The sequence below is a fragment of the Eschrichtius robustus genome, chromosome 8 (genome assembly GCF_028021215.1).
Source record: "Eschrichtius robustus isolate mEscRob2 chromosome 8, mEscRob2.pri, whole genome shotgun sequence".
NCBI lineage: Eukaryota > Metazoa > Chordata > Mammalia > Artiodactyla > Eschrichtiidae > Eschrichtius > Eschrichtius robustus.
Genome location: NC_090831.1, coordinates 111,319,872 through 111,341,123, shown reverse-complemented (window position 1 = coordinate 111,341,123; position 21,252 = coordinate 111,319,872). Strand labels below are relative to the sequence as shown.

Here is a 21,252-nt window from a genome sequence, read left to right as displayed (position 1 = left end):
ATGAAATTATCAACACAGATTATTTATTTAGTTATTGAAACAAAGTCTTAGGATGAAAGTGCTATGTGATGTCATTCTTAATAATCAGTTCAATTCTCATTCCCTTAAGCACACCCCCAATCTCTTTCCACATATCATGCTCCGCTTAAAGTTAATGGGAATGCCAATGCAAAAAGATATGTAAATAAAGGGATAAGGTTCTAACAAGCTGCAAATTGAATAGAATATACTGCCAATAATCCTTCAAATTATCATAATTTTAAAGTGTGACTTTCTTTTATAATTTTTAAATTTGCAATTCAGCCTACCAAATTCCTTTTCATTTATGCTTTGCTTACATGCCTTAGTGGACAGAAAACAGAAAAACTCAGGGAAATTATTAAACCTTTCCATGCTTCATTTCCAACCTCAGTACTGGGAACCAGTACTTTACCCTCACCTAACTCACTGTAAGAAGTGAAGGCTCTTGAAAAAGCACTTCAGGCTTAACACACAGCCAACCTTCAGCTGTCTGTGGTTAAATAAGACAGGAATTGTATATTGTATATGTCAAAAATCTGCAGATAACCCAAGATGTCATTTCAAACAACATGTTCAACACTCTCCGGTGGGATAGTTCACGGAAGAAATTAATAACCTACTAGCCTCATGGCTTAAAATCCCCCTGTCCACCTCATGACAGATAAAGAACCCCAAAGCCATCCAAGGGTAAGAAGTGAGAAGGAGAAAGAAAGGAAGAAGAAAGAATCCTAGATAATCTACAAACTATATAATCACCCCCAAATTAATGAGCTAGACTGTTATTTCAAAAATACTGTATATATCTTTGGAACAACTACGATCCTGCTGATTTTAAAATAAATTGTATTTTCATTCAGTCATAGTCACATTGTCATACAGCTTAAGAAGCATGCTCTCTGTGGGAAAAAAATTAAAAATTTTAACTTCTTGATGGGAATTGTTCATTTATTCTCAGCACTAATTCTGGTATTCTAGAATGGGAAACTGGCATATAGTGATAGAAAAGGACTGCCAAATTCAGGACCCCGTGGTTCATTTGAGAGCAATGAAGTTTTAACTGCAATAAATATTATGCTTAAATATGTTTAAATGTTATTTCATCAATAAGACATTATAAATATATTCTTTTTTTAACATCTTTAGTGGAGTATAATTGCTTTACAATGGTGTGTTAGTTTCTGCTTTATAACAAAGTGAATCAGTTATACATATACATATGTTCCCAAATCTCTTCCCTCTTGCATCTCCCTCCTTCCCACCCTCCCTATCCCACCCCTCTAGGTGGTCACAAAGCACCGAGCTGATCTCCCTGTGCTAAGTGGCTGTTTCCCACTAGCTATCTATTTTACATTTGGTAGTATATATAAGTCCACGCCACTCCCTCACTTTGTCCCAGCTTATCCTTCCCACTCCCCAGGTCCTCAAGTCCATTCTCTACGTCTGCGTCTTTATTGCTGTCCTGCCCCTACGTTCTTCAGAACAATTTTTTTCTTTTTTTAGATTCCATATATATATGTTAGCATACGGTATTTGTTTTTCTCTTTCTGACTTACTTCACTCTGTATGACAGACTCTAGGTCCATCCACCACATTACAAATAACTCAATTTCGTTTCTCTTTATGGCTGAGTAATATTGCATTGTATATATGTACCACACCTTCTTTATCCATTCATCTGTCGATGGACACCTAGGTTGCTTCCATGTCCTGGCTATTGTAAACACAGCTGCAATGAACATTGAGGTACATGACTCTTTTTGAATTACAGTTTTCTCAGGGCATACGCCCAGTAGTGGGATTTCTGGGTCATATGGTAGTTCTATTTTTAGTTTTTTAAGGGACCTCCATACTGTTCTCCATAGTGGTTGTATCAATTTACATTCCCACCAACAGTGCAAGAGGGTTCCCTTTTCTCCACACCCTCTCCAGCATTTATTGTTTGTAGATATTTTGATGACGGCCATTCTGACTGGTGTGAGGTGATACCTCATTGTAGTTTTGATTTGCATTTCTCTAATGATTAGTGATGTTGAGCATCCTTTTACGTGTTTGTTGGCAATATGTATATCTTCTTTGGATAAATGTCTATTTAGGTCTTCTGCCCAATTTTGGATTGGGTTGTTTGTTGTTTTGATATTGAGCTGCATGAGCTGCTTGTATATTTTGGAGATTAATCCTTTGCCAGTTGCTTCACTTGCAAATATTTTCCCCCATTCTGAGGGCTGTCTTTTCGTCTTGTTTATGTTTTCCTTTGCTGTGCAAAAGCTTTTAAGTTTCATTAGGTCCCATTTGTTTATTTTTGTTTTTATTCCCATTTCTCTAGGAGGTGGGTCAAAAAGGATCTTGCTGTGATTTATGTCATACAGTGTTCTGCCTACGTTTTCCTCTAAGAGTTTGATAGTGTCTGGCCTTACATTTAGGTCTTTAACCCATTTTGAGTTTATTTTTGTGTATGGTGTTAGGGAGTGTTCTAATTTCATTCTTTCACGTGTAGCTGTCCAGTTTTCCCAGCACCACTTACTGAAGAGGCTGTCTTTTCCCCATTGTATATTCTTGCCACCTTTATCAAAGATAAGGTGATCATATGTGCGTGGGTTTATCTCTGGGCTTTCTCTCCTGTTCCAATGATCTGTATTTCTGTTTTTGTGCCAGTACCATACTGTCTTGACTACTGTAGCTTTGTAGCATAGTCTGAAGTCAGGGAGCCTGATTCCTCCAGCTCCATTTTTCTTTCTCAGGATTGCTTTGGCTATTCGGGGTCTTTTGTGTTTCCATACAAATTGTGAAATTTTTTGTTCTAGTTCTGTGAAAAATGACATTTGTAGTTTGATAGGGATTGCACTGAATCTGTAGATTGCTTTGGGTAGTATAGTCATTTTCAGAATATTGATTCTTCCAATCCAAGAACATGGTATATCTCTCCATCTGTTTGTATCATCTTTAATTTCTTTCATCAGTGTCTTATAGTTTTCTGCATACAGGTCTTTTGTCTCCGTAGGTAGGTTTATTCCTAGGTATTTTATTCTTTTTGTTGCAATGGTAAATGGCAGTGTTTGCTTAATTTCTCTTTCAGATTTTTCGTCAGTGGTGTATAGGAATGCAAGAGATTTCTGTGCATTAATTTTGTATCCTGCTACTTTACCAAATTCATTGATGAGCTCTAGTAGTTTTCTGGTAGCGTCTTTAGGATTCTCTATGTATAGTATTATGTCATCTGCAAACAGTGACAGCTTTACTTCTTCTTTTCCAATTTGGATTCCTTTTATTTCTTTTTCTTCTCTGATTGCTGCGGCTAAAACTTCCAAAACTTATGTTGAATAATAGTGGTGAGAGTGGGCATCCTTGTCTTCTTCCTGATCTTAGTGGAAATGGTTTCAGTTTTTCACCAATGAGAACGATATTGGCTGTGCGTTTGTCATATATGGCCTTTATTATGTTGAGGTTAATTTCCCTCTATGCTTACTTTCTGCAGGGTTTTTATCATAAATGTATGTTGAATTTTGTCAAAAGCTTTTTCTGCATCTATTGAGATGATCATATGGTTTTTATCCTTCAGTTTGTTAATATGGTGTATCACATTGATTGATTTGCGTATATTGAAGAATCCTTGCATTCCTCGGATAAACCCCACTTGATCGTGGTGTATGATGCTTTTAATGTGCTGTTGGATCCTGTTTGCTAGTATTTTGTGGAGGATTTTTGCATCTATGTTCATCAGTGATATTGGCCTGTAGTTTTCTTTTTTTGTGACATCTTTGTGTGGCTTCGGTATCAGTGTGATGGTGGCCTCGTAGAATGAGTTTGGGAGTGTTCCTTCCTCTGCTATATTTTGGAAGAGTTTGAGAAGGATAGGTGTTAGCTCTTCTCTAATGTTTGATAGAATTCACCTGTGAAGCCATCTGGTCCTGGGCTTTCGTTTGTTGGAAGATTTTTAATCACAGTTTCAATTTCAGTGCTTGTGACTGGTCTGTTTATATTCTCTATTTCTTCCTGGTTCAGTCTCAGAAGGTTGTGCTTTTCTAAGAATTTGTCCATTTCTTCCAGGTTGTCCTATATTGGCATATAGTTGCTTGTAGTAATCTCTCATGATCCTTTGTATTTCTGCAGGGTCAGTTGTTACTTCTCTTTTTTCATTTCTAATTCTGTTGATATGAGTCTTCTCCTTTTTTTTCTTGATGAGTCTGGCTAATGGTTTATCAATTTTGTTTATCTTCTCAAAGACCCAGCTTTTAGTTTTATTGATCTTTGCTATTGTTTCCTTCATTTCTTTTTCATTTATTTCTGATCTGATCTTTATGATTTCTCTCCTTCTGCTAACTTTGGGGGTTTTTTGTTCTTCTTTCTCTAATTACTTTAGATGTAAGGTTAGGTTGTTTGAGATTTTTCTTGTTTCTTGAGGTAGGATTGTATTGCTATAAACTTCCCTCTTAGAACTGCTTTTGCTGCATCCCATAGGTTTTGGGTCGTCGTGTTTTCACTGTCATTTGTTTCTAGGTATTTTTTGATTTCCTCTTTGATTTCTTCAGTGATCTCTTGGTTATTATAAAAATATTCTTAATAGTTGCTAAAAGTATGCCTTCCTTTCTCAGTGTTAAAGTCAATCTTTTAAAAAATGGAATTTGTGTACCAAATTAGGAAATCATTTTACTTTAGCATGAATTATTCATCACACACACACACACACACACACCCCAGATACGGAAAGGAACAAACAAAACTAAAGACAATGACATTTCATGAAGGAATTAGCTCTTTATAAAACTGAAAAATCCTAACTATCATTCATATATTTACTAAGACATTAACTAGTACTTCTATAAAGAATAATACTTTTGTTAGACTCACCAGACAAAGTATTTTGATCGGTAACATTCCTAAGCCATTAATGGTTGTGATCTTGTTCTTGGCCAAACTAAGGTGGGTAAGACTGCTACACAGCTCTAGTCCGTTGATTTCAGCTATCTCATTGCCTATACACCACGACTATGTTTAAGGAAAATGGTATTAGAAACATTCGGAAGAAAAAATGAATTAGTGTCAAATCATCATTAGAAAAATCAGACAACAGCATAAATAAAAAAGTTCTCTATGATAATATAGGATGAATGCTAAATCTTAAAATGATATTTTTTTCATATAGAAGTTAATAGTGCACCAGTTAAAATTAGTTTGTATTTTTTAAAGGCATAGCTTTTGAGTGTGCTCAATTGCCTTTGCATTCATATGTGACTCATTTAATCAGTGAGGAAAAACATTTCAGGGTGGTTCAAAGCTGCCACCTTGGCAGTGTTTTTTCCTTGGTTCCTTAATGGTCTCCATGAGAAACTCTTGTACTTTTCCACAGGCAGAACTGAATCCAGGGTTGCCCTGTAGAGACACATGCACTTTATCATCCCCGTAACCAGGGAAACAGCCCGGGAGGTGTCATCTGCAGAAAATGGGTGATATTGAGAGGAATAGCCTTTTCTTCTATCTATACTGGCTTCTCTTCTCTTTATAATAAATGAGGCCTAAACACCGCCTTCTTTTCCTCATCTGTTGATTTTCTAGTTATTTTAAAATTTAACTCTTACCTTTTGTGTTCCATCCTTATAGTCACCTAAAAGTGCAAACTCTAAGTCACCAATTCTACTTACCTCTCTCTGTCCTCAACCTTCCTGGCAAATTTCTAGGATTTAATATCACTTCTCCACCCAAGCTCAGTTTTCCCTCCCAAGTAGCCTAAGACATCACCATTTTCTCAGCCACTTGTAATCTTCAGGGCGTCCGATCATCACCAAAACCTGGCATTTTTTGCTTTAAAACATCTCTTCAAATATGTCCTTCCTTTTCATCCACTCCTCTGCCAACTTAATTCAGCTTTAGCACCAGTGGATACCTCTAACATCCATTTCTTCGTGCCCTCAAGTCACCTTACACACTGTAGTCAGGTTAATTTTTTTCAAAATATTGACTGGATATCATGCTTCAATTAAAAAATTCTCACAGGACGAATTCCAAATTCTTCACTCTGGCATTTAAGGCCCTTTACTTTAAGCAAAACCTATTTATCGAATTTCATCCCCATAATAATCCAGTGAGAATGCTCCAATTCTGCCAGGTCAATCTTCTCAATAGTTCTGGAATATACCCCTTGACTTTCTTAATTTTTTTAAATACTGCTTTCCTACTTATTTCTAAACCCTACCCATTCTTCAGGACTTAATTTGAAATTCCACTTTTGAAAGTTTTTTCTCTTTTTTAACATTTGCATTAAACCAACATCTTAAGTATTTCTTTTTGACAACCTCATTTCCCTACTTCTACTAGTTTTTAATTACATAAGTAAATACAGGTGACAGACTGGGAGAATATATTGACAACATATATAGTATACAAAGAATTACTATCTAGAAAACATAAAGAATGACAATAACCCAATAGAAAATGGGGAAAGAATATATCCAGGAAATTCCCAGAAGAGCAAATCCAAGTGGCTAACATAATAAACATATGAAAAGACACTCTGCTTCACCTGTAGTCGGGAGAAAGCAAATTAAGATGCTATCCTTTGCCTATCAGTTTGGCAAACATTTTAAAGCTTTGGAAGAACAGATTCTTTTATACTACTGGGTGAGAGGGTTCATTATGGTATAGCCTCTCTGGAGGCAATTTGGCAGTGACTATTATAATTGTAAATATCAGAGCAATTCCAATTCTTGGTATCCACTCGAGACAAACTCTTTCTTCCTCAAAGCCTTTTCTGGTCAACTTCTAACACCCCACCTATGGAGATTAATCACAGAATCAACAAATTTTTTAAGAGAAAGGAAGGGACTGTAAGTATCACAGAAACACACATTTTGCCTCATAATTATTTGTAGTTATCCTAACTCTACTGCTTACTAGTCATGTGATGTAATTTCTCTCTGCTCAGATTTTTCATCTGTAAAATGGAGACAACATCAGGCTGCCACGAAGGCCAAAAGTTAGATCATGAGAAAAAATGTAGAAAATGTATGTGAGTGAGTTGTACAAGTACCTCACAATTATAAGGCATTGTTATCGTTACTAAATTACAAGCACATGGGGCCAAGGAATCACATCCTCTGCCTCTTGGCCAGCAGCACAAAAAGGAGGATTCAGGCCAGGACTGATTCTGAAAGAACTAAGCCAGAGACAGAATTTAATTAAGAAACTAAAAGCAATGATGAGAAAATATTGCCAAATGAACCAGAAATGCCTCGATTTTCCTCACTGGTTCCAGATTCAATCCTTGGGCTGTTCGGCTTGTTGTCAACATGCATTTCAAAACCACTTTCATAAAGCTTCCTGCCAGACTAGCTCTACAAATAGACACTTATGCTCACAAGCATGATCCTTCTTTCTGCTTCCATTTTCTTTGGGCTATTTAAACAATCACTCTATAGATGAAATAAAATATCCTCAGTGTAGCAATCTTTGGTAAGAAAAATTAAGCACGGAAAACTTCAAATGGTCATTTGTCTTAATCTAGCAGAGGAAGCAACAGTCTTTAAGTCCTATTTCAGGAGCACTAGTGTCTTGGTAGCTCAGCTTCAACAGAAACAAAGATACTCTGAATTATGACAGAGAGTAAAACAAATGCTTGTGGGTGGCTGAGTCAGGAAGCACTCCCACGGGAAGCAGGCAAGGATTAGAAAACTAGAAAACAGGAATCCGGACACCGTCAAGAGATAATGGGTACTGAAAAGGAAAGCCTGTTGACTGTGTATACGGTAATTTTCCAAGACATTAGAGGCTGTTCCCTAGGTGCATCCAGCTTACTCTCTAGCTTTGACTAGTAGGGCAAGTCATGCTTTATGAAATTAGTATGGCAAGGGCCAAAAGGAGGAGGAATACAGATGCCCCCCTGCAGTCATGGCCATGGCTTCTGCAGCTGCCACTGCCATCACTCACAGCACTGGGGCAAAGGGCGAGGAGCTGACTGAACATCTCTGCTGAGAAATAGGTTCATTTCACCGAAACTGCCTCCTATTTCCCAACTCTTCACTCCCCTTTAAATTTCAAGGAATTTTAGGCACTATAAATTACAGGTGACCCTTGACAAACAGGTCTGAAATGTATGGGTCCACTTATACATGGATTTTTTTTTTTTCACTAAATACATACTACAGTGGTACACCATCTGTAGAGGTTGGTCGAATCCACTGGTGCACAACCGTGGATACAAAGGGCTTATTGTAAAGTTATGTGTGGCTATTCGATTGCTCTGGGATCGGTCCCCTAACTCCCACCATTATTCAAGGGTCAACCGCAATCAGGCTCTTAAGTAAAGAGTACTTTTCACAGTGGCGCAACGGCTTCCCCCGCTAATTACTCCCATGGTCACATCATATGTGACTGCCAGCAATGCCAACAGTCAATATGCAGGACTGGTCCATCCAGAGCTCTAAGTTCAGGAATACCTTTATCTCTCCAATCTCCCATTTTCTTAAGAACCTTCATGAAATGTTACTTGCCCTTCCTCCTAACATTATTCTTTCATGTTCTTTCATAAGTCTTGGGACTTTCTGATAAGAAGAAATAGAATCAGATAAGCCACTAAACTATTACAGTGAATTAGCTTACTGAGTTAATCCTCTTAGGTATAGTTTAATTTTAAAAGGTCACTATCAGGAGAAAGAGACTCAAAGAACACAAGATCATCATACTGCATTCCAGCTCTAAAATTGTATGATTCTATGAATAAATCTTTTACAGTGGAATGTTAGATCCTCGTGGAAGCTGAGTGAAGGAATCCAAAGGCACATAAGCATAACTTTACAGCTAGGAAAAAGCCCAACAATATATTTTTACATTATGGCGATGCTGTCAGCAGTTCACAGTGCTTGACATGAATTATTCACTAGTCCGCATTTGCTCTTATTCATTTGTCTACAACCATAAAATATGGGCCGGGTGTACAGAAAACAGTTACTAAGAAATAAATAGGAAATCCATCACAATTCTCTTAGTGGAAAGAACCACAATGATGACTTTAATCAAAACCAATCCTGAAGGATCTATATCACCTTACCAGTGAAAAATGTTCTTCACTATGGGAGTGAATCTCTTTAAGAAATGAAACATGCATACACTTTAAATGGCTATGTGATAAAAGTAGTAATTATTCAATGAATTGCAACATGAGAAGAACAATGGAATGCAGAAGACTAGTCTCAGCTCAACCATTTACCAAATAATATCGGACGTTTCCCTGAGTCTCAGGCTCCTCTCCCATAAAATAACAGCACTAGATGATCCCTGAAGTCCTGTCTGGATTTAAAAATTCTATAAATCACTTTTTAAAAATTTCATGATTCTATAATCATGGAATAAATTCCAATGATCAATTAATATTTATAGGTAAAGAATAAACTGCATCCTTTCTTAAGACTAAATAAATATACTAATCCTCGGCAAAGTTTATCATCTTTCGATTTGGGGTGATTATCAATTAATCATCAGTTGCCCACCTACAGAAGGAAAAAACAGCATAATAAGATTAACTAAAAAAGTTGATATTTTATAGTTAACAATTCCTTCTGAGGTATTAACATAATCTACTACAATCACATTGTCAGCACTACTAGCTTGATTAACTGATTTGTTTTTTATTTTAAATAACTGCTTTTAATATTGATAATTATACTTCTCTTTTAATTTTATTTTAAACAAAAGTGCAATTTTTTTCCCTCAAATAGAAAACACAGATGCTCACTAAGGAAAGCTTGAATAAATACAAAAAGTTTAACAAAAGATAACAGCCAAATTTCTAAAGCATTTTAAAAAGGACAAATGGAATGGCAGCAGATGAGAAAAGCATGACATTCAAGATATAACAGACAGGACTGATTAGCTTAGAGCCGTGGATCTCAAAGTGTGGTCCTCAGACCAGCAATGCCAGCATCCTCCCAGAACTTGTTAGATATGCAAGTTCTCAGGTACCACCCCAGACCTACTTAACCAAAAGCTCTGGAGGGTGGGGACCAGAAATAGGTGTTTTAACCAGCCCTCCAGGGAATTCTGATAGAGCTGGACTTTGACATTTGGTAACTAACTGTTTTCAAGGAAATTAATTTCTAAGTTTCAAATTTAAAAAATTTTTAATGAAGACAGGCACATCATTGGCCATACCTGGCCTGCTTTTATTTACTTTTAAAAATTTGAAGAATATTCTTGAAACCACCACCATTCCCGGCCCAAGAAGTAGAATATTAGCAATAAGTTACATCTACCTCTGCACACCCTCTCCTGTCACGTCTTGACAGCTCCCTCTCAGAGATAACCCTTAGGCTGAATTGCCTATTTCTTCTTCCCTTTCCCCTTTGGTTTTATACCTAAATTATATTTGGTTTGGACTTCCCTGGTAGCGCAGTGGTGAAGAATCTGCCTGCCAGTGTAGGGGACACGGGTTCGACCCCTGGTCCGGGAAGATCCCACATACCGCGGAGCAACTAAGCCTGTGCGCCACAACTACTGAGCCTGTGCTCTAGAGCCTGCGAGCCACAACTACTGAGCCCATGCACCGCAACTACTGAAGCCGGCACGCCTAGAGCCTGTGCTCCGCAACAAGAGAAGCCACTGCAATGAGAAGCCTGTGCACCGCAAGAAAGAGTAGCCCCCGTTCGCCGCAACTAGAGAAAGCCCGCGTGCAGCAACGAAGACCCAACGCAGCCAAAAATTAAAAAAAAAATTTTTTTTAATTAAAAAAATTTTTTTAATTAAAAAAAGATTATATTTGGTTTTATTAACAGTCAACTTTACTGGTGCATGGAGATATATACAGTTCATTCATTTTCACGACTATATGGTAATGCTATTGTATCAGTATACCATAATTTATTTATGCTCTCTTATCAAGGAATATTTGGGCTATTTCAATTTTTTGCTATTACAAGCCTCCAGGTACACGTATGCTAAACTTCCTATATATAGGAATGAAAGTGCTAGATCATAGAAAACGTGGATGTTCAACTTTACAAGATTGCACAAAATTGTTTTCCAAAGCGGTTGAACTAATTTCACACCCACAAGGAAGAAAAATAGAGATCCTCTTGACCTATGTGTTCTCCAACACATGGTATTTTTTGATTTCTTACATTCTGTCAACTGAATGGATATAATATAGTATATCGTGAGCTTGACTTGCATTTCTCTGAATACAAATGAGGTTGACATGTCTTCATATGTTTGTTAGCCTTTCTGATTCATTTTCTATAAAATTATATTTACACATCTTCTCCCATCTTCATATGCAGGAACATGCTATAATATATTTCCCTTTAGTTAGGTCTTTAATACCCTTCAATAAAGTTTTATTATGTTCCCCCGACAGGTCTTATTCATCTTTAATAAGATACATATTCTTGTAAATGGCGTTTCTTTTTAAGGTTGTGTTTTCTGGTTGCTTGTTTGTGGTATAGAGTAATGCAATCAATTTCTGTTTATTGAAGTCATATCCAACTACCTTGTTGAACTCTCAAAACTCTATTATTTCGAGTAGTTTATTGCAAGTTCTTTTTTATATTCTGTAGACAATCATATCATTTGCAAAAAATGACTTTTTCTCCTTATCAATCTTTATACTTTGCTTTCATTTCTTTCTCTTATGATGCTGAGTTACGACCTCTTAAACAATGACGGTTAGAAGTGGCAAAGGCAGTTATCTTGTCTTGTATCCTTGATTTTAAAGAGTGCTTAGAACATGTCCCCAGTTAGGATAAAGTTTGTTTCAAATATTTTTGTTGACATTCTTATCAAGTTGAGGAAATTCCCTATTACTAGTTTACTAAGAGTTTTTATTGTGAATGAAGAATGGATTCTATTAAATTTTCTGTATCTATTGAGCTTCTATATCTATTTATCATATGATTTATTTCCCTTAATCTGTTCATGTCGTTAATGACATTTTAAAATTTTCTAATGCTGAACTATCCTTACATTCATGAGATAAACCTAACTTGGTCATGGTATATTATCTTTTTCATATACTGTCAGATTCAGTTTGCTAATATTTTGTTTAAGATTTTTACATCTATATCACAAGTGAAATAAGCCTGTCATTTTCCTTTCTCTTACTGTTCCTTGTCTGGTTTAGGTATCAAAGTAACCTCATTAAAATGAATTGTGAATATGCCTTCTATTTTAAATCTTTGAAAGAATTTGTTCATTTTTGAAAGGTTTGTTCTTGAAAGTTGGGGTTTTTTGTATGAAGATTTTTAATTTAATTGATTTTAATTTGTAATGAACTAGTTTTATAGTTATAGGACTACTCAGGGTTTCTATCTCCAAGTCATATACATTTCTATCTCCGAGTTATATACATTTGGTGTATAACATTTTTCTAGGGATTTATCCATTTCATCTAAGTTTTTAAATGTTCTGGCATTAAAAAGTTGTTTAGAAATTCTTTTTTATCTCAAAGCTTTTAAGTCTTTTCAAAACTCTAATTACATAATTATACACAATATGATATGCCTGAACAGAACAAAAGAAAGAGGCATAGTTAGTACTGTTTAAAAATTAGCCTACTCTCTTTTCAAAATTGTAAGCTGTGTAAGAAGTAGTTTATGAAGGGGAGCTAGTTCTGGGTATTTGTCTTTGCATTTTTAAAAACACAGATGAGGAATTGTGCCACGGTATTTGCATTCTAATTATGTGTCTACGTTCTGAATTCCAATCAGTTCTGATGTAATAAAGCTTTTTACACTTTGGAGATGAGACTCCATTGTTACATCTAAAGTCAAGTTTAAAAAACCCTGATTCCTTCCTCCGTTGACACTTACAAAGTCACAACAGTTTAGCTTTTTACATGGAAAGATAAATTCATGTCGAAATTAAGACTTTCATGATAGAAATGTTTTAAAATGCATCCTCCATTTTCAGTCCAAAATACTGTGGAGTTGTTTTCTCTGGCAACTCCATGCTTGCACGTAGAATATTTTCTGGGAGAAAGAACTCCAGACTTTTGTGTCACCCTTCTCACTCAGGGTACACTGAAGAATAGAAGGAGCTCTGGATGCTCAATCCCTTTTGTCTGGTTGGAGTTTAGGCGGGCAGCTGATGTCTAGACCAGTGCTCCTCAGCTTTAATATGAACTCACATCACCTGGGGGTCTTGTTAAAAATGCAGATTCTGATTTCAGAGGTCTGGGGTAGCAGCCAAGAGTCTGCATTTCTAAGAAGTTCCAGGCAATGCTGAGGCTGCTGGTGGTCCCTGAGGAGCATTCTTCTAGATGGCCTGAGATGAGTAGATCCCTGAGCCAGACAGCTTCTGGGCCGTCAGACTCTATCTCTTTCCAAATGCAATACATACAACAGTCAAGCTTAAAGTGCAGGTTCTATGGACGGGTGCCGCGAATGTGTACTACTTTTAGTTTGTCATCAAAACATTTCATTTTGATCATTTTCTCATTCGGCTACATTCAGGAAAACTTGTTCATTTCAAGAGCACCCTCTAAATGTCCACTAATTGCTCATTTTCACACACAAGTTCTAAAGAGAGCGATGTGATGTTTTAAGCTTTCCATCCATCATATACAAATAAAGCGTTTTTCCTACAAAACATGTCTTCAAGAAAACGTACCTTCTGTTCTCCCCACATCTCAGCCTCATTACTAGTGTGTACTAGCTGCTGCCACATCCCTGGAATGAGGCACCCGAGGGTAATCAATTCATTCTCCACTCTGCCCTGAAAAATCCTCAGGTGGGTAGAAAGATACTGAGAAAGAGAAGGCGCTGCTCCCTTATCACCCAGAGAACACTGGTCTCTAGGGTAAGGAAGGGATTCAAGCTCATTAAACTCACAGATCCCCAGTCAACCCCTTAGGGTCCAGAAGCTGGAGCGTGTCTATGTTAAAGCAGGTGCTCTGTTTGCACAGGAGCCTGGCTCATGCAACAGATATGTTCTTGAAGTTGGCTGCGAATCAAAAATTGGTTTCACTTTTTAAAAATTTTTATGAAAGCATCATTTGAAATACACTAGAGAGGACTGCTAGTTAAATTAAAGGGAGCTTAGTGTGAATTCTTTTGTAAAATAAATAATCACTAATTTTGGCCGTATCTGGATTTTCAGATACCGAATTTACATAAAATAGGGCCCCAGTTTAAGTAAATTTAAAGAAAGGAGTCGGGTAAAACAGAACTTCTTATCTGGTTCTAGAATTAAAAATAAGCCTATGTTTATCAGAAGAATGACTGTCTTCTTAGCTTTTCAGGTGTCAGATGTTCTTGGCAAGCTTCGATTTGCACTCTTACTCCATGGTCAGTAAAATATCCTCATTTTGTGAATATCAATTCTTAACCGTTTAAATGAGTCACACATCTCTAGTAAATTGCCTATCTGGCACTATTCCAGGTCATCCAGTACACATGTATTAATCGGCCTCTTAATCAAACTTTCCCCTTTAATCATTCAAAGGATACTGTCCAAAATTAGTTTCGTGAGAGACTCATATGCCGACAAATCACACATTTCCGAAATTTGGTTGTAGGAAAAATCCACCTTCTGATAAGAGAAAGAGAGCAGGATGTTATACTTTATTTCTCATTCATCTTAACCACACAATTACTTGCACAACAAGAATGTATTTTCTGATGAGGGGTTACAATTCATAGTTGAAAATACACTCAGCTAACGTACTTCCTTTGTGTTTAATCGTTTCCTAGCTGGGACCCTCGTCTGCCCACTCTGAGGGGTACTAAGGGGCAGACCCTTCCCCGTGGCTGGCGCGGACAGCCGCGCAACAGAAACGCTTTCTGTTTCTTCAGTCACTCTCCCCATTTTCAGCACTTATTTTAAACTTTCTCGATCTTCCTTCAGAGCTTACCTCAGTTTCACCCTTACTAACCACCATGTCTCCGTTTTCGCTGACGCCCAATAGCCTGTGTTCATTTAGTTTATATGCACACCTTGCTTCTGGCTTCTTTGCCTTCTCTGTTTCTGGCTCAATTTACTCTCCTGTGTCACCCCCTAAAGGCCAGAAAAGTCTTTCTTATTCATCCCTCAGGCCATACCTCGTCCACTCAGCACCCTTTCTCAAACTTGACTATCTTAGGAAAGCATTTCCAGCAATATTAGTTGTTCCTACTCAAAAATATGAGAAAGAAAAACAACATTAAATAACTTTGTTTAATTATTCACCTAGTGGCAAAAGATTAAAAAAAAAAAATTTTTTTAAAACACCGCATTAATGTGCTAGGCACATGATAATCATTTTCTGGAAAACTATCAAGCAATTATATAATAAGTACTATTGTTATCTTCTTGTGCCCTTTAAAACAGTAATTTTACCTCCCCCACCCATGCACTAAGATTATTTTTATCAATGTATTAAATATTAAATACTTTAAATACTAAAAACTTTAAATACTGGACACTAAAAAAAATTTCTTTGAAAACAGCTCAAGTGGCAAGTGTAGAAAATTGGTTAAGTTGATTACAATACAGCAACAAGACTGCATAGTAAGTAAAATACAAGTATGTGAATCATGTGAAGAAATAGAAATGTGCAAACCAAATCCTGTTAAAAAAAATCAGAAACAAAATTTTATGCATATACAAATTGCAACTATGTAAAATGCATTCTATGACTTAATTAAAAAGTCAGTTTGGCATGATAAAATGAAATTTCTTATTCGCTTTTTTCTTCTATATAATAATGATGGGCTAGAAATAAACATAATTATCTAGGTTTACTTATAGCTGACATTTTTTCATCAACACCTTTCATTCTTGTGCCACAGCTCGTGTGTGCTCATGATACCTATCTAACTACACACCTGTTGGGACTATATGCCAATACTGTGCCCTCCATGCACTTATGATACTGGGCTTGTTCAGAGACCTTAAAAGGGTTATGATATTGCCCTGACTCCCATTGGGAGTTCCACTGGAACCCAGAGCTTGTAAGAAGTGCCCATCAATCAAACGAACCTTCTTCACCTACTAAGAGCAAAATCATTCTAGGAAATACAAAAAGGGTACAAGTATAAGCTCCTGCTCTTTGGGACATGGATGCTTTCTTTGGTTGGTGGCACAAGGCACATAGATAATAAATGAAACATAAGCAGAGCTATCCGAGAGGGTGGGACATTATACACAAGTGTGATTTACTGGAAAAATGGGCTTTGGGTCTCAGACATGGGGTTCAATGCCAGCCCTGTGACCTCCCAGCAAAGGATAAGTAAGTTATTTAACCTTTCTGTGCTTCTGCAAACTCATCTGTAAAATGGGACCATCCCAGCTGCCTCACAGTTCTATTGGGAGGATTTAGTAAGATCCTGCATTGAAAACATTGGAAGGCCTCAATCATTCCCCTCCCAGGTTCACAAAGGGTTCACTTAGGGTTCACATAGGGTTGAAGTACCTCGTCAGGGGCACTCTGGCACTTTGCAAGCACTTTCCTAAAGTTACCAATACATTTGCTCTTAATTCTCTAGGAACTTAAACATTGAGGTATCTGCCATAAGGATGGAAACACATCATTATACATTTGTCCAAACCCACAGAACGTACAACACCAAGAGTGAATCCTAATGTAAACTGTGGACTTCGGGTGATTATGATGTGTCAGTGTAGGTTTGAGTGCAACAAATGTCCCACTCTGGCGGGGGATGTTGATAATGGGGAGGCTGTGCATTTGTGGGGGCAGGAGATATATGGGAAATCTCTGCACTTTCTCCTCAATTTTGCTATGAACCTAAAACTGCTCTAAAAAAAAAAAAGATGGGGTATCTGATTTGTTTTTGTTTACTTGTGCAGTCTTTTCGGGAGGGGGTGAGGCAAGGTTGTGAATGAAAGAAACTCCAGGCAAGTTTTTCCCAAGGAAGGGGGTCACACTGTTGCCATGGCTGATTTCACTGGGGCTTAGGGCAAGGCAGAAGGGGACAGCAAAGGAGGGAGAATCAAGACAGCTCTGCAAGAACAATTCCTGATGACCTGGAGACCACAAGGCCCCATACTGAGGACAAATAGGCACCTTGTGTGGCTTTTCTGGATAAAGGAATGTCACCACAGCAATAACTGTAATTTCAAAGGGAAAAAACTCACTACTGATAAAAATGTAGCAATGTGAAATAACAGAAGAAAAATTAAGAAAGGTGTCTCACTGACAGTATGGAGGATGTCAGGTTCTTGATTTCAAACAGACTCCTATTTGTGCAAGCTCCAGCAGAATATGTTGGAGCTACATTAATTTGGCTTGTAAACAAAATAAAACTAATAGGTAATAAAAGGCAATCATTGATGTCCACTCCTTAAAACAACTTTTTAATGAAATATTTGAGTCCAATAGAAAAATACTCGCCCCAAGCTGTGGTAATGGTTCCCAAATTTGTCAGCACCTTAGAGCCACCTGGGCGGGGTCTTTTAGAAATTCCCACACCCAGGCCTTACCTTGGACCACTTGAACCAGAATATCTGGCAGTGGGATCCAGGCATCAGTAGTCTTTAAAACTCTCCAGGTGATTCCAGTGTGCAGAAAATCGGAGTACCATTAATCTATGACCTCTCTGCTTACGTGTGGTCCATGGACCAGCCCCAGTGCCTCACCGGGAAGGCTGTTAGAAAGCAGAGCCTCAGGCCCACCTCAGACCTACTGGATCAGAATCTCAATTTCACAAGAACGCCACGTGACCTACACACACGTTAAAGCATGAGACACAGCGCTCCACAGCAGAGTAAGCTGCTCCATCAACCACCGTTCACAGAGTTGCACTCTGCCTCAGAAATGCAAAAGCAAGTGCAGAGAAGCAAGAATGAAGATCTGAAATCACTGCTTTCTAAACAAAAGTAAAGGTTGGATCAATAAAGAAGGCAAAATTTAAGCCCCCAGGAAATTTTTACAGAATTTTCAGGTATAAATTTGTTCTGCTATAATAAAAATATACAAACAATAACTAGTATTTAAATGAAGCAGAGAAAAGGGAAAGAAGTTAGTTCATTGGCTTGGACACTAGGTTTTAGCAAAGCTTCCGAAAAAGATAATCTCTTGAAAGACTATCTCCTTTTTCTAAAATAAATGATACACAAATCCTTCGCCTTTTTTATTTCATTTCTCCTCTGACTTACTCTCTCTAAATTCTCTTTTAGTGCTGTTTTGCTTGTTAATGTATTTCACAAACCAGTTAACACATGTAATTAGTGTATTAATAAAATCTACCTTGAGATTCTTGGGTGGCTTGAAATTGAAGAATGTCGCCAGTTTATTCTGAGACGCATTAAGTTCTAGAAGATAAGGCATACAGCTCACACAAGACAAATCTGGGGGGTAAAATGAATAAAGAGTAAGGTAAGTCAATAAAATAAAACTTAGACAAAGTCATTAAAAACAGCATACATTATATCAGAACATTTTAAAACTATACCAGTTGTAAGCACATCTTAATTATTCCAGATGAGTGAAATGAATAAAAATAGGAATATGCAAAACACACACACACACACACACACACACACACACAGCATGGAAAATGCACCATGAGCCCACAATTTAACCTTCTTCTCCAGGGCCCCTAACCTGTCCCATCCCCATCTTCCATCACAACCAGGAAAGAAATGACCGAGGCCTCCCTGTGGCCCAGCTCACTCTCCCCTGAGCTGCTAACAGTCAGTGCTTCAAAAATGCCAGCCTTGGGGGAGAACTTCAATATGGCGGAGGAGTTAGATGTGGAGATCACCTTCCTCCCCACAAATACATCAGAAATACATCTACATGCAGAACAACTCCTACAGAACACCTACTGAAGGCTGGCAGAAGACCTCAGACTTCCCAAAAGGCAAGAAACTCCCCACGTACCTGGGTAGGGCAAAAGAAAAAACAGCGACAAAAGAATAGGGACGGGACCTGCACTTCTGGGAGGGAGCTGTGAAGGAGGAAAGGTTTCCACACACTAGGAAGCCCCTTCGCAGGCAGAGATGGGGGGGGTGGCGGGGGGGGGGGTAAGCTTCGGAGCCACGGAGAAGAGCCCAGCCACAGGGTTGCGGAGGGCAAAGCGGAGAGATTCCCGCACAGAGGATCCGTGCCGAGCAGCACTCACCAGCCCGAGAGGCTTGTCTGCTCACCCGCCAGGGTGGGCGGGAGCTGGGAGTTGAGGCTTGGGCTTCGGAGGTCGGAATCCCAGGGAGAGGACTGGGGTTGGCGGCGTGAACACAGCCTGAAGGGGGCAAGTGCACCACAGCTAGCCGGGAGGGAGTCCGGGAAAAAGTCTGGAGCTGCCGAAGAGGCAGGAGACCATTGTTTTGGATGTGCGAGGAGAGAGGATTCAGAGCACCGTCTAAACGAGCTCCAGAGACAGGCACGAGCCGCAGCTATCAGCGCGGACCCCAGAGACGGGCAGGAGATGCTAAGGCTGCTGCAGCCGCCACCAAGAAGCCCGTGTGCAAGCCCAGGTCACTATCCACACCTCCCCTCCCGGGAGCCTGTGCAGCCCGCCACTGCCAGGGTCCCGTGATCCAGGGACAACTTCCCCGGGAGAACGCACGGCGCGCCTCAGGCTGGTGCAACGTCACGCCGGCCTCTGCCCCCACAGGCTCGCCCCGCATTCCGTACCCCTCCTTCCCCCCATCCTGAGTGAGCCAGAGCCCCCGAATCAGCTGCTCCTTTAACCCCATCCGGTCTGAGCAGGAACAGACGCCCTCAGGCGACCTACACGCAGAGGCAGAGCCAAATCCAAAGCTGAACCCCGGGAGCTGTGCGAACAAAGAAGAGAAAGGGAAATCTCTCCCAGCAGCCTCAGGAGCAGCGGATTAAATCTCCACAATCAACTGGATGTAACCTGCATCTCTGGAATACCTGAATAAACAATGAATCATCCCAAATTGAGGTGGTGGACTTTGGAGGCAATGATATATATATATTTTTTCCATTTTCTCTTTTTGTGAGTGTGTATGTGTATGCTTCTTTGTGTGATTTTGTCTGTATAGCTTTGCTTTTACCATTTGTCCTAGGGTTCCGTCTGTCCAGTTTCTGTTTCTTTTCTTTTTTGGGATAGTTTTTAGCACTTGTTATAATTGGTAGATTTGTTTTTGGTTTGGTTGCTCTCTTTTTTAAATTTTTAATAATTATTTTTTATTTTAAAAACTTTATTTTGTTTTCTTTTTTTCTTTCTTTTCTTCTCCCTTTTCTTCTGAGCCATGTGGCTGACAGGGTCTTGGTGCTCCAGCTGGGTGTCAGGCTTGTGCCTCTGAGGTAGGAGAGCTGAGTTCCGGACATTGGACCACCAGAGACCTTCCGGCTCCACGTAATATCAAATGGCGAAAGCACTCCCAGAGATCTCCATCTCAATGCTAAGACTCAGCTCCACTCAACAACCAGCAAGATACAGTGCTGGACACCCTATGCCAAACAACTAGCAAGACAGGAACACAACCCCACCCATTAGCAGAGAGGATGCCTAAAATCATAATAAGGTCACAGACACCCCAAACACACCACCGGACTCAGTCTTACCCACCAGAAAGACAAGATCCAGCCTCATCCTCTAGAACACAGGCACCAGTCCCCTCCACCAGGAAGCCTACACAACCCACTGAACCAACCTTACCCACTGGGGGCAGACACCAAAAACAACGGGAACTACGAACCTGCAGCCTGTGAAAAGGAGACCCCAAACACAGTAAGTTAAGCAAAATGAGAAGACAGAGAAACACACAGCAGATGAAGGAGCAATGTAAAAACCCACCAGACCAAACAAATGAAGAGGAAATAGGCAGTCAACCTGAAAAAGAATTCAGAGTAAAGATAGTAAAGATGATCCAAAATCTTGGAAATAGAATGGAAAAAATACAAGAAACGTTTAACAAGGACCTGGAAGAACTAAAGAGCAAACAAACAATGATGAACAGCACAATAAATGAAATTTAAAATTCTCTAGAAGGAATCAATAGTAGAATAACTGAGGCAGAAGAACAGATAAGTGACCTGGAAGATAAAATAATGGAAATAACTACTGCAGAGCAGATTAAAGAAAAAAGAATGAAAAGAATTGAGGACAGTCCCAGAGACCTCTGGGACAACATTAAATGCACCAACATTTGAATTATAGGGGTCCCAGAGGAAGAAGAGAAAAAGAAAGGGACTGAGAAAATATTTCAAGAGATTATAGTTGCAAACTTCCCTAATATGGGAAAGGAAATAGTTAATCAAGTCCAGGAAGCACAGAGAATCCCATACAGGATAAATCCACGGAGACACACACCAAGACACATATTAATCAAACAATCAAAAAA

The 21,252-nt window shown here is 38.8% G+C and overlaps 1 protein-coding gene across 2 annotated transcripts in view; it reads right to left on the bottom strand.

The window, feature by feature from the left end:
* The window catches only part of LRGUK (leucine rich repeats and guanylate kinase domain containing), a 116,556-nt gene that overhangs the window by 77,642 nt on the left and 17,662 nt on the right, over positions 1-21,252 (bottom strand). For both annotated transcript variants that reach the window (XM_068550106.1, XM_068550107.1), the window contains exons 4-6: positions 18,185-18,285; positions 14,448-14,529; positions 4,867-4,991 (exon numbers count right to left, since the gene is read on the bottom strand). In XM_068550106.1, coding sequence (XP_068406207.1) covers positions 4,867-4,991; positions 14,448-14,529; positions 18,185-18,285 — 308 coding nt within the window. The remainder of the gene's footprint in view (positions 1-4,866; positions 4,992-14,447; positions 14,530-18,184; positions 18,286-21,252) is intronic.